The sequence below is a fragment of the Eschrichtius robustus genome, chromosome 16 (genome assembly GCF_028021215.1).
Source record: "Eschrichtius robustus isolate mEscRob2 chromosome 16, mEscRob2.pri, whole genome shotgun sequence".
NCBI classification, from domain to species: domain Eukaryota; kingdom Metazoa; phylum Chordata; class Mammalia; order Artiodactyla; family Eschrichtiidae; genus Eschrichtius; species Eschrichtius robustus.
Genome location: NC_090839.1, coordinates 55,415,731 through 55,429,695, shown reverse-complemented (window position 1 = coordinate 55,429,695; position 13,965 = coordinate 55,415,731). Strand labels below are relative to the sequence as shown.

Below are 13,965 nucleotides of genomic sequence, written 5' to 3'. Positions count from 1 at the left end.
GTAGGTGAGTTATAGCTCAAAAAAGCTGTTAAAACAGTAAATGATAATAATACACTTAAGGGATATTTCATGAGCATTAAACAACGTGCCAGGCTCTGTCTGGGTACACATGTCCCTTCACTTAATCCTCACTTCAGCTCTCTGAGGAGCAGCGGCCTTTATTATCTCCATTTCACAGGTAAGAAATTGGAGCAGGGACCCGGCCTGGAGGGTCTGGCTCGTAACCTCCACCCATTCAGGAGAAGAGCCCAGATGAGCTGGAAATCATTCACAATGGGCTGTAGGCTGACCAGAGAGTGGCCTTCAGGGCTCAAGTAACCACAGTCCACAGTCCAAAACATGGTCTTTGTGTTCTACATACTGGGATCTCCACAAAGACCCCCCACCTTCGGGGACCCCACATTCAAAGGGACAAGGGATTCTCTCCAACCCTGGATAGGCAGCTGCCTCCATTGTCTTAATTGTATTCCTCTGCTTACCAAGATAATACAAGCTCATTGTTTTGAACCCAATAATACAGAATACTATCAAGAAAGGAGAAAGCAAAGGTCCCTAGAATTCCATCCTTCAGAAAGAGAATTCATGTCAAGGAATTTGGCCCAAGGAGAGAGATACCCATTCAGTGGATTAGTTACATTTTTGAAATGAAAGAGAGAAATCATTTTTAAAAAATTTTAAGCTGGCTCTAGAAAGGTTGCCTTAGTACTATTTTATAACCAATTCCACAAACCCAGTTTCAGTGGTTTGTGAACTTCAGTGGTTTGGTGGATTTCTGAAGAAGTGAAGGGATGCTTTGATTCTCAAGTCAGTTTTGTTAAACAGAAAAACCAAAAGGCCAGCTTGTCTGGTCACTCGGATATGGTCAAAATAGCTGAGTTCATCCGAAACTTCCCTGGCATCTGACCCAAACTGAGGGCAAGTGTTTAGCTGAGAAACAAAGACCGACATTAAGTGCAGAAAAACCCTTTTGTGCCCACACAGCGAGCAAGTTATGTTGAGTTATGCAGCTATTCTGGGGACAATGCTGTTTTGTAAACAGTTGGCAAAGCGGCTTTGTTGACAATGTTGGGGCAGTTTGGGGCCCTTTCACCAACAAGGACTGTATGGAGATAAGGTGACATAGTATTTGAAAAATACAAATGACAAATTAGTACAATACAGATAATAAATATCTGAAAACTTTTGTTTCCTGTTGTACCCACAAGCATTTATCCATCAACCCCTAGAGATTGTTAACAGCTAGGGGAGTAAACTGAGTCAATTATGGAACTCAAAGCTGACAAAATACACTTCACATATTCCAACAGTCCTATTAATACAGTCTTAAGTGCTAAGTCTTAAGTCTTAGCAGGCATTTTTATTTTAAAATGCAATGATTGTAAATATTTTTTTGAGAATCCTAAACATACTAAATTAAATTTACATTTATTAAGCCCATGCAATAATAGAAATTTGCTAGTTTTCCATTCTATAGTCGTTTGTCTCAGCTTCTTGGCTTCATGGCTTTCTGGGCCATAGGTTATCCCAGAAAAGTGGGGACAGTGTCTCTCTTCTATTGAGTGAATGAATGAATGAATGAAAGAGTCCTAGGGTCAGAATATGTGAGCTGTCTGGAGCCTTAGACAGAGGATGATTATTTATATTTAGCTGCCATTTATTGTCCACTAAGTATAGACCAGGCCCTGTGCTGGCCACCTCCCCTCCCCACCCCCCACCACACATGCACTCTAATCACCTTCAATCCTAATTACAACCTTATGAGGTACATATAACCAGTCCTATTTCACAAAGGAAGAAATGGGGGCTCAGAGAAATTCAGTGACTTTCTAAAGACACACAGCCAGAGCACAGCCAGGCAACGGCAGGGACGCAGCACTTCTGACTGCACATTCCTAGGTCTCTGGGGTGTCCCACCCCCATTACAAATGAAGGAAAGTCACACAGCCACAGACAACAACACAATAACAGTAACAATAACAGTAATAGCATTTGGTCTGTGCCAGACCTTGTACCGGGAGCTTTACATGTGTTGACTCAATCCACAACAGAACCCCAGATTTGGAAACCATGTAATCCTCATTTTAGAGACGGAAAGTGCAGGCTCAGAGAGGTTAAGTAACTTGCCCAAGGTCACCCAGCTTGTCAATACAAGCCCAGGCCTGCTCCTGCTTCTTTCCTGACCTGGAACCATCTACACATTACAGCACGACATGTATGGATTACTGCAATGATGCTTTTTCACCTTTTACGTGACTATAAACACATATGTAGGTAGATTCATAGAATAGGTTAGGGGAGGACACACACACAGAGCCGTCAACTGATGTGAAAGTCCTCGGATAGTAGGCTGGGATTAAGCAACCAAGGGTGGGATGAGGACGATGGGGGTGGATTCTGGTGTTTCTTACACTTTCAGTACAATCATTTAAAACACCATGTGGTGTAATAACAGGGACAGCTGCATTTAGTGAGCACCTACTGTGTGCCAGGCACTGAGCCAGAGGCACCAGGCACTATTTCATTCACTCCTCACCACAGCCCCATAGCATTGCTTCTGTTTTACTGGGGAGGAAAGCTCTGAGAGGCAGAGTGATTGGCACCAAGAAGGAAATCCACGTCTGCCTGTCCCCCACACCTGCCCCACGGTGCACAGACCATTGATCCAGGAGGGCCTGGGAGACAGTTCTATGTTGCATAGTTAGACAACTGCTCCCAGACCTTTCCTGCCCACTCGCGCCCCCTCTCCCCCTGGTCTCAGCTTCCTTGAAGGGGAGGGAGGGGGCATGTGAGCAGAGGGAGGACATGGGGGGTGTTGTGGTCCTGGAATCCCCACCCCCACCCCCACCCCCGCCCACCGTGCAGATCCGAGCCCGGCTCTACCTCTTCCTGGCCACAGAACTTAAGGCCATTCCTTCACCTGTCCAAGCTTTGGCTTAATGCAGGTAAAATGAGAATAATAAGAGCTTCTGGGAATTAAACAAAACAACGTATGTAAATTTAGCAAACCCTCAGTGAATGGCTGCTGTCATCATCCTCATTAGAATATGTACCATTATTATTATTATTATTATTACTAACAGTACACAAAACGACAGCCAGCAAACAGCTCGGCCCTTGATAGCCTTGTTTTCTGACAAAGGAGACCAAGATGCAAACAGATAAGCTTCAGTAAGGAAAAGAAAGAAAGACCTTGTGTTTGGGTCAGTGGGCAAGCGTTCTAGAAGTTGTAGGGAAAGGTGGGATGGCCTGGTTAGAAGCTGGACCCACCAGGTTAGTGGAGTAGCTCATTAATTCCTTCTGATCTGGGGATCCGAGGGTCTCCGTCTCCCTCCCATCATAGCTGACCTCTTGTTTCCCTCCAACTGTTACACAAGGGGCCCTAGGGTCAGGGGTCACTCACCGCCATGACCAACTCAAATGGGTACTTGTAGACGCAGACAGGAGACTGGTACTTCTGCACCATGTTCTCGCAGGACCACCAGTGGAAGCCAGCCAGGCAGGAATGGGCACAGAGCCTGGGTGAGGGCATCTGGTGAGGGAGCAGCTCCCTGCACGGGAAGCAGGAACCCTGCCCACTGCTCCCCCAGCAAGGGGCAGGCCCATCCCTTTGGCCCCATCCGCACATCTCCCCAGCCCTCAAAGCAAAGGGGCCGATGTGATCCCCAAATTACTTTGGGCCATGCCCCAAACACTTGCCCTGTCCATTACTCAATGCCCCGGACCACACTCGCTCCTCAGGAGCAATCAGTACCCCCAAACCTTCCTCCATCCTCGTGCTGAGGGCCCCTGGAAAACCCCATAAAGCCACCCACCTGGAAACACACACATTCGCAATTCTTACACTCCCACAGTTCATTCACCCACTGCACCCCACAGCTTACCACGGGCGTCCCGACCCTGCAGTCCCCCCAAGAATCATTGCACCTGCCCTCCCATTTTCCTCCAAGACACCCTAACATACGCACACAGTCTTCACCAAACTTCACACGCACTGTCTCTGCCACACACGCGCACACATGCACGACTCCCCTCCCACACGGGACCGCCCTTGCACACGCCCTCAACTTTGCACACAAGCCCAGCTCCCTGGAGCGCGCACCTACTCAACTCCATGCTCGCACATAGCTCCCCGGATGCGCATAGAGGTTCACACACACGCACACACACTGATGCATGCGCCCACATGCATGCACGCACAGGCCCCCCGAAGCCCCGCTCACCCTAGCCCTCGGAGTCTCCGGGACGCAGCCCCGCGGCAGCACGGAGCTGAGCCCGCCGGGATCCCCCGCGGCCGACTGGCCCAGAGCGCAGCACCTGGGGCGGGGCGCAACCGCGATCGCTGGACCCTGCAGTCCGGGCCGGCGATCGCCGAGCGTGGGGCGTCCTGACCTGCACACCCTGCGTCCGGGCCGGTCAGGGAGGGGCCTGCGGGAGGGGGGAGCGCTCCAGGACCCAGGACAGCGGAGATCCCGGCCTGGCCCTGCCCCCGCCCTCCCACTCCGCTCAGCCCCGGCCCCGCCCAGATTTACCCCCTGGACAGGCCCCGCCCCAGACTGGCCCCACCCCAGCCTTAGCCCCTCCCTTCATTTTATGCATCCTTGTTTGACCACGCCCCCACCCCGGCCCTTTCTCCAGACTGGCCACTCCTCTTGCCCGCCACGCTTCCATAGGGTCCCGCCCCTAAAGCACGCAGCCTCGGGGGTGGCTCAGCCCCAGGAAGACCCCGCCCCAAGGCTCCAACCCCAGTCTAGCTCTGCTCCCAGGCGAACCCTTGCCCCGCCCAGCCCTGCTGGCCCTAGTACAGTTCACGTTTGGCCCCGTTCCCTAACTCGGGTCAACCCCCTCCGCCTGGGCTCTGAGTCTGCTCCCTCCACTGGCTACGCCCCAGAGCCCTTTTGGCCCTGCCTTAAGCCGCCAACGTGCATCTTTCACTCACATGCTTGCATTTACAGAGCTCCTGCTAAGTGTCAGGCCTTTCTAGGCGCTGGAGAGTCATCAGTGAACAGAACAGGTAAAAAATCCTTGCCCTCGTAGAGTTTACATTTCAGTGGGGGAGACAGACATTAAACAAATAGGCAAATATATAGTACTATGTGAGATGGGGGAAAATACCAAGGTGAAAAAATAACCGGGAAGGGATTCAAGAAGCGAGCGGAGTGAGGGTACAATTTAAAACAGGGTGGACTGGGGCTTCCCCGGGAGGGTGACGATTTTCCATCCTTCTCATTTTAGCTCACACGTAAACCCTCCCGGCCCTCCCAGGATCCCGGGGACCCAGCCTTCCTTCCATAGCCCTCCCTTCCCTCTCCGCATCTGTTTGTCCTGGAGGAGCCAAGAAGCTGGCTCTGGACAGCCTTGTCATCCGTGTATTCATTCACTTGACATTTACTAAGCACCTACTATGTGCCAGCACTGTGTGACTTCACCCATCTGCAAGAGAGAGTCAGACAAGCTGCCTGCCCTTGCGTGGCCCACAGTTCTGGGCAGGGAGACTGTGTACAGGGAGACAGACAGCGCTCTGTTTAGCAAATATATCGTTGCACCTTGTGATAACCAGCCCGTTTGCTTCCTTCCTAGCGTGTGTCACACTCTGTAATCACCTTATTTATTCATTCATTTTATTTATTTGTAGGTCTGACCCAGGAGACTGTGAGCTCCGCAAGGGCAAGAGACCGTGTCTGTCTTATTATCTCCCCACGTTCGCAGGATCTTACTGGGGACATGGCACACGGTAAGTACTCAGTGCGTTTTCTTAAGGTTATCAAGAATGGAAATGGAGCGCACGGTTCCCATCCCTGCCACAAGGTGGCAGCAAACGACAGTCCATGGCTCCTGGGGTCGCCACCAAGGGGAATTGTCGCGCAACATGGGAGACCGGGATGTATAGCTGGACCCGGGTTTCATCAGGGAAACTCATGCTCCTCCTGGGCGTCAGTGCAGGACGCGACACTGTTGGCTGTTGTTACAGCACGAAAGGCATTGAGTTGGCACAAAGTAACCACAAATTGGGATGTTTACACCTGGAAAGGTGGGGCGGAGCAATCTATCCCAAACTCTCCAGCTCCTGAGACTTCCCTCAGCAGGGTGCATGTTGAAATGCAGAGTCCCGTGCACTGCTCGAAGAGCCTGGGAACGTGCTTGTTTAACAAGCTCCCCAAGTGGTTCTTCTAAGTGGACAGGCCTGGCAGTGTGGGGGGATCTTGGAGGTCATTCCTAGCGCCTGGGGATCCCAGGATGTTTGGAGTAAATGCCAGCCCTGGGCAGGGAGCTGGTGCGCTCATAAGTGGGGGAGGTCCGCTCGCAAGAGCTCCTCCCAGTTGTGGGCGTGCTCACGCTCCTATTATTCTCTTCCACCCCGGCTGAATCATCCTGGCCACCCCACTCGTGTCTCCTTGGCCACAGAAGGTGGCAGCTTTGGGGAGTAGGAGCTGGCGTGGGAGATGCAGGGGTTGGGGGCAAGAAAAGTCACGAGGAGCAGAGGAGAGGCCCTGAGACTGCGGGGAGGCTCCAGGTCTCCTGGCTACCATCAGCGCCGCCCCTGCCCGCAACCGGTGAGGAGGCCACTGGGTGGGAGGGAAGGGGTGCGACCGCTGCGTGGGTACAGAGAGCTCAAAGTGGAAAATGGGGCCTAGAAGGGAGTGAGAGCCTAACTCCCTCCTCCTCCAGCCAAGGGAAGCGAATTAGTAAGAGCACCACCTGCCACGTGCTTCCTATTCCGTTTTCCTATCAATCGCTCCTACAGTTTATTGAGCACTTACTTGGCACGTGCTGTATCAGGCACAGTTCGAAGGCTTTACAAACATTCACACATTTAATCCTCAAAAATAACCCCTGTAGTGATGAAAATGTTTTTGCACTCCACAGAGGTGGTGGTTGCACAACACTGCGAATGCGCTAAATACCACTAAATTGTACACATTAAAACGGTTAATTTTATGTTATATAACTATACCTAAATTAAAACAAACAAAGCAAAAAAACCTTTTAAGGCCAAAACTGTTAATCCTCATTTTAAAGACAAGGAAACTAAGGCACAGGGAGGTTGAGTAACTTGCCCTAGGTCACACAGCTAGTAAGGAACTTAAACCCAGGACTTCTTGCCCCAGGGCTGCAGCGGAAGTACCCAGAAGATGTGATTTCCCAGCCTGAGCTGCAAAGATATCCAGGCATCCTGGTTCGGGACTGAGGAGGTACCAAAAGAATGGGCTGATTCTATGGGAACACTGGAGGCATGAAGTCAGTCTCAGGGGCAAGACGTTCAGCCTCTATCTGCCGCTTCCTTCTTGCCCTGTGAGAATGACCGAGCCACAGCTGCCTTTTGGTATGGTGGGTTTTGAAGACTCCAGAAACCACCTCGCATGTTTGAATATCTTCCCACAGGTGGGCCACTGCCACAGGAAACTCAACCATCAGTAATGCATTTATTTGAGTAAAACACTGGGCCCGATCCAAACACAGATGCCCCCAGAAGGCATCCTGCAGGGAAATGTCCTCAGAAAGCTCAATGTGACACTGCGGGAAGGGGGCAGGGGAGCTGGTGGGGAGTGAGAGGGTCCAGAGTCCAGACCCTTGTGGGGACACAAGTGGTCCTTGATCTGGGCCCTAGAATATATAAAGGCCCTGGGAGGGTGCTGAAGCTGGAGAGAATGGGACATTTTTTTTTATGATAAAACATACATAACATAAAAATTACAAATTTTAACCATTTTCAAGTGTACAATCCAGTGGCTTTTAGTACATTCACAGGGCTTTGCATCCATCACTGCTATCTAGTTCCAGAACATTTTCATCACCCCAAAAGAAAACCAGTACCCATCAAGCAGTCACTCCTCCTTCCTCCCTCCCCCCAGCTCCAGCAACCCTCAGTCTGCTTTCTGCATCACATCTCATTTGTCCCGGGCTGCTCCTAATCCTGTTCCTTCTTCCTCCTCCCAAGAGCAGAGCGCAGAGACCTCCTAGATTGGGGACCTTCCAGGGCCATCAGGGTCATTGGCAGGGTGGCCATGTACAGGTGTGCAGGTTGTAGTCTGCACAACTCTGTGTGGTTGTCCTGGTCATTGGGCAACTTTAACTGAGCGGAGGCTGGGTCCAGTGGAGCCTCACCCAGAGGGCCACACAGCCAGGCCCCACCCACCTCAACCCCCAGCCCACCCCCAAGTCCAGTCACTTCCATACACACTTTGAGATTACAGTAAGCACTACATGTGGAGTTGGGGTCCAAAGGCGAGTAAAGCCTCTGAGCCCCAGGAGGTCTCAGCGAGGAGGGGAGGAAGTGAAAGGAAGGTAGGATACCCCAGGGGAGTCAGCAGGGAGCTAGGGAGGGGGCTGGGTGGCAGAGTGGTGAGCGCTGGGTGCTGGAGTCAGGTTGGCCTGGGTGTGAGTTCTGGCTCTGTTACCTTCCTGTGTCCCTGCAGTGTATGTGGCTGCAGTGTCCCCTCCTATAAAATGGGGATAATGCGGAAATTATTCAGCCTTAAAAAAGGAAGGAAAGGTTCATGGATGAACCTTGAAGACATTATGCTCAGTGAAAGAAACCAGACACAAAAGGACAAATATTATATGATCCCATTTATATGTGATACCTAGAGTTGTCAAGTTCACAGAGACAGAACGTAGAAGGGTGGTTGCCAGGGCACGGAGAGGGGGAGTGAGGAGTTAATGTTTAATGGGTGCAGAGTTTCAGTTTTGCAAGATGAGAAAGTTGTGGAGATGGATAGTGGTGATGGTTGCACAGCAGTGTGAGTGTATTTAATGCCACTGAACTTGCACTTAAATATGGTTAAAATGGTAAATTTTATGTTATGTATATTTGATCACAATAATAAAAAAAATCACATTGGAAACGTCTGAAACAAAATAGTGGTAAATAGTGCCAGCTTGGAGAGAGGGTCCATCTCCCACGAGACTCTGTTGAGAGCTTGGCGTTGAGATGGAAGAGGAAGGAGACACCCACTCCCCGACCCCCTACTCTCCCACCTCCGCCCATGACCTTCCTTTGGCCCAGAGTCACCATGATGGTGGCAGATAAAGTCCCCTGTGGGGAAGGGAAGAAGAGACCCCATGTATGAATTTCCCACTGCTGCTGTAACAGATCAGCACACTCTTTAGTGGCTTAAAAAACAACACAAGTGTATTATCTTACAATTCTGGAGGTCAGAACCTGAAATCAGTCACGCTGGGCTACGATCAAGGTGTCGGCAGGGATGTGCTCCTTCTGGAGGCTCTGAGGGGAGAATCCGTTTCCTTGCCTTTTCCAGCTTCTGGAGCCTGTGTTCCTTGGCTTGTGGCCCCTTCCTCCTTCTTCAAGCCACATCTCTCTAATCTCTGCCTAAGTCGGGCATCCCATGGCCTTCTCTGCTGATGTGTCTCTGTCTCCAGTCTCCCTCTGCCTTTCTATTATAAGGACTCCTGTCATTGGATGCAGGGCCCACGGTAAATCCAGGATGATCTCATCTTGAGATCCTTAGTTTAATTACATCTGTAAAGACCCTTTTTCCAAATAAGTTCACATTCCCATGTTGCAGGGGGTTAGGACTTGGTCTTGTTGTCTTTGGGGGACCACCATCAGCCCACTGCAGGGCCCAGCTTGCGACTGTACCCTGGGTTGATTTGCCTCTCCTGGGGTGCTCTCCCCCATGTCCCTGCTCCTGTGCCTGAGGGTCACTTCCAAAAGCAAAGCCCCTGCACCCAAGCTCTGTGTTCAGGGGGACCTGGGCCAGGACCACTGTGGCCTCTGACTCCTCTAGGTTGAAAGGAGGAGTGTCGCTCTTGCCTTTCAGCAGATTAGATGTTATGCCAGCCCCCCATCCAGGTCAGAACAGCGCCAGGGAGTAGGGACGAGCAGAGGGAGAGGTAGGGCTGCGATTGCGTTGAGTCAGAGGTCTGGGAGGGATGAAGGAGGCTGGCCCATGGTGCTGGAGACGGTACTCCAACATCAAGAGGTCAGCTCGGGTCATGATTCTGCCCCCCAGGCTGGGTCAGACCAAGGGGCTAGGGGCAGACAGCTTCAGGCTCCAAAAGCTAAACTTGGCCTCTTCAGCAGACCCCAAGTGACCCCCACAGCTCAGTCCCTGAGGCCCTAGCTGCCCAACCAGCCCCTACCCCAAGCTGCCCCTGCTTTGAGGAGAGGCCAGAGTTCCAGGCCATCCACTTCTCCCCTCTGCCTGGGGCCACCCAATGTGACAGTCACCAGTCACAGGCAGCTAGTTATTTATTTATTTGGCCACACTGCACAGCATGCGGGATCTTAATTCCCCAACCAAGGATCAAACCCACGCCCCTTGCAATGGAAGTGCAGATTCCTAACCACTGGACTGCCAGGGAAGTCCCAAAGGCAGCTATTTAAATTCATTAAATGGATATGAACATGTCATATACTCATGTAAATAAAAAAATATAAACAACAAAATTAAACATCCAGTTGCACAAGCCACGTTCCAAGTGCTCAATAGCTCCATGTGGCTCGTGCCTCCCTTAAAATACAGAATATTTCCAGCATTGCAGGAAGTTCCTTTGGCCAGGGCTGCTCCGAGTCATCCCTGGACCCACAGAGGCTGGGCCCTTTCTTGGGAAGAGGATGAACTGGGTGGGTGTGGAGTAGGGACCCCAGGGCCAGGAGGAGGGGTGTTTGTCCAGAGCCAGCTTGTGTTGACTCATCGGTTCCGAGGCCTGAGCCTGGGTGAGGGATTAAGACTGAGCCAGTGACCAGAGAATGGCCCGGGAGGGCAGCCTGTGGTGACTGGGCCCCCTAGGAATGTTTGACCTCAGCAGAGAGAGTGGACAAAGGGCCCGGGCAGGTCCAGACTGGGGTAGACAGGCAAACTCTCGGACATAGGGGCAGCTCTAGTTTAAATCACAAATGGCAAAAACACAGCACCTACTGGTTCACTTACTACAGCCTAGACTTCCTTTCCTGCAAGGCCTATGGACCCCTGCCTTCCTGACCCCCATCCGCCTTTCCAGAGCCTGATGCTTTCATCGTTCATCTGCCACTGCCCCGTGGATGGGCATTTAAGTCATTTCATTTATTTAAATGTGGTTGTTGGCTTGCTTTTCTATCCCTTTCTCTTCCCAGAACGGGGTATACAGGCTGTATCTTGTTAGCTGCTGTATCCCCAGGACAGGGTATACAGTAGGTGCTCCATAAATGGATGGGTGAAAATGTGGGAGGCACTTTGGGGGCAAGAGGTCAAGATCCTCCCCTCGGGACAGGGAAACCTGATTCCCATGGAGACATCAGTGATGCTCAGGAGGGAGGAGAAGGAGGAGGGAGCCTGGGGCCCCTGCCTGCCTCCAGTGAGAGGCTCCAACCAGCCTCAGCCTGGGGTCTGGACACTTTCCTCACAGTATCCCCGGGACCCCCAGTCTGTGACTTTGCCTGGGGTGCTCCATCCTTGGGGACATGGGAGAGGTGCCATCATCCACCAGGGACCTCATACTTACACCGTCCCCCACCCCAATCCTCTGCCACCAACTCCCTGAAGGCAGGAACATGTGTCCATTGTATTCCACTTGTATCCTGAGTGCCTAGAGCAGGACTTGTTACATAGTAGGTGCTCAATAAATATTGGACAAATGGATGAATGACTCCCTTCTCTTCCACCGTGGTCCTGACTCAGGACCTACTAGCCCTTGGTTGGTCCTCCTCTGGGGATCTTCCCCAGGACCATGATGCAGTGACCCTCTCATTCACTCATTCATTCATTCATTCAACATGACACTGGGCACCTACTCTGTGCCTGGCACCTGCTGAATGGTGGTGGAGGTGGAGACAAGGGTGCTGGCTCAGACCACAGGGTTTAAATCCTGAGGCCCCTCCTGACCTTCCTGAGCAGGCATTGAATGCCTTGGAGCTTCAGTTTCCACATCTGAAAAATGGGGAGAGGAAGAGGGCCAGTTTGTCATCTTTGTTGTGGCGATGGTTTCACCATTGTGTACTTGTGTCAAAACTCATCAGATGGTACACTTTAAATATATACACTCTGTTGTACGTCCATCACACCTCAATGAAGCTAGAAAACACAGTGCTGACCCTCTGAGCCAAGCACTTAGCACAGGGCCTGGCATATAGTAAACGCTCAACAGAAGTTGTTATTATCTGTCATTGTTACGTGTCTTACTTCACTGAATCCTATTAAGACTCTATGGAGCAGGTGCCAGAGAGTCCCCATTTTGCAGATGGAGAAACCCAAGTTCAGAGAGTTGAAGACATTTCCGCAGGGTCACACAGCTAGGAAATGAAGAAGCTGGGATTTGACATCTTAGCTCCCTGGCTCTTCCCCATTTTACAGATGGAGAAATTGAGGTTCAGCGAAGTTAAGCCCCCTGCCTAAGATCACACAGCTGGGCGCATGGCAGAGCCAGGATTCAAATCCAGGTTGGCTTCAAGCTAAAACCTGACTTGATTTCATATTCTCTCCCCTGTGGCCTGGCCTGGCCATTACTCAGGCCCCCAGGCGCAGGAGGGAATGGGGTCCTGACCTCCTGACCTGGGCCATTCCCAGGGGCTGTAACACACTGGCCCCAGAAATGTAGCCCCACCGGTCTGGGCAGCATGAGCCCTGGCAGGCAGGGCAGGAGGAAGTAGGCTTGGTCGTGGGGAGGGGAATTTTGGGGTTGGGTTGGGTAACCTGTCCTGCGAGGATCCCAGGCCTGGCAGAGCCTGTCTGGCCCCATGGCCCCACCCAGCTCCACTCTCTGCCTGACAGCGTGACCTACCTCCTCACTGGGTGGCCCTCACAGCTTGATCTGAGAGGCCCAGGGATGGGCTTGAAATGAGGTATCCAGAGATGTGGAGTAGGTTGTGCTGGAAAGCCACCCAGGGTTCAAGATGAAGCCTGGATCTGCAAGATGCGATGATGGGGCAGTCTGGCTGGGCCAGAGTGGATGCCAGCCTGTGGGTGAGGCCAGGTCCAAGAGTTCCCCTGCTGAGCAGAGGGTTAACCCCTCAGTGGCTGGGTCCTGGGGCAAGGGCCAGGGTGGGCAGGACAACTGGGGGCTCAGCGTAGCCCCTATTCAACCACTGGTCAGGAGCTGTTTGAATACTTTGACAGCAGACACAGGTGTACAGGTGCACACCTGCATCCAGAGAGGGCCAGCAGGAAGGTCATCTGAGCAGTGGCTCCCTTGGGGAGCAGCAGAGTGGGGCTGCCTGGCAGGCAGTGAGGAGGTGGCCAGGATGGGGCAGCCTTCCAGGGGCCCTGCGCTGGTGGGGGCCTGAAGCACATTCTTGGGGGATGACTCAGGGGCAGGCCGAGTGGGTGACTCACCACGGACCCTCTCCTGTCCCTGCTGCCAGGGCCCAGCCTCCCCTCTGGTCCCAGGGGGGCTGTGGGGAGCTCACCAGGCCCCCAGACCAGGGCTGAGTGTGAGTCAGCCCACGTGGGCTGGAGGGCCAACATGATTTTCCATCCCCTGCATTGTTTTGCAAGAAAAGTAAATACATGTTACAAAACACAGGGTGAAGCTGGGCCTGCCCACTCCTGTCCCCTTGGAGGGCAGGGAGGAGAGGGACCTCCATGCCAGGTGCTCTGCACACATCACCGAGCACTGGGTCATCCCCATTTTACAGATGGGGAAACCCGGTTCAGAGAGGTTAAGCCACCTACCCAAGGTCACACAGCTGGATGTATGGCAGAGCCAGGATTCAAACAGAGGTTGGCCTCAAGCTACAGCCTGTGGGTTCTTCCCAGGCAGGTATAGACCAGGGCCTGAGCATGTGCTGCATCTCTTTCTGTTCACAGCTGTGTTTCTCACGGTGGCCCAGAAACCCACATGCTTCAGCATCCCAGGGAGTATGTGTTTGTTAACATGCAGATTCCTGGGCTCTACCAAGACCCACCCACCTGTAATCTCAGAAGAGGGACCCTGGAATCTGCATTTTTAAATGCTCCCCAGGTTGGGGTGAGGCCATACCATTGGAGATGGGAGAATGACTGTCTGCAGGAGAATGGGCTGGGCCTCCGC

General features: G+C 52.3%; 1 protein-coding gene across 1 annotated transcript in view; it reads right to left on the bottom strand.

Moving 5' to 3' along the window:
- SEC14L5 (SEC14 like lipid binding 5) overlaps window positions 1-3,502 on the bottom strand; it is a 37,274-nt gene extending 33,772 nt beyond the window's left edge. Inside the window, exon 1 of the mRNA XM_068523800.1 lies at window positions 3,401-3,502. Within this exon, the coding sequence (XP_068379901.1) occupies window positions 3,401-3,463 (63 nt within the window). The 5' untranslated portion in view covers window positions 3,464-3,502. The remainder of the gene's footprint in view (window positions 1-3,400) is intronic.
- Window positions 3,503-13,965: the final 10,463 nt, after the last annotated feature.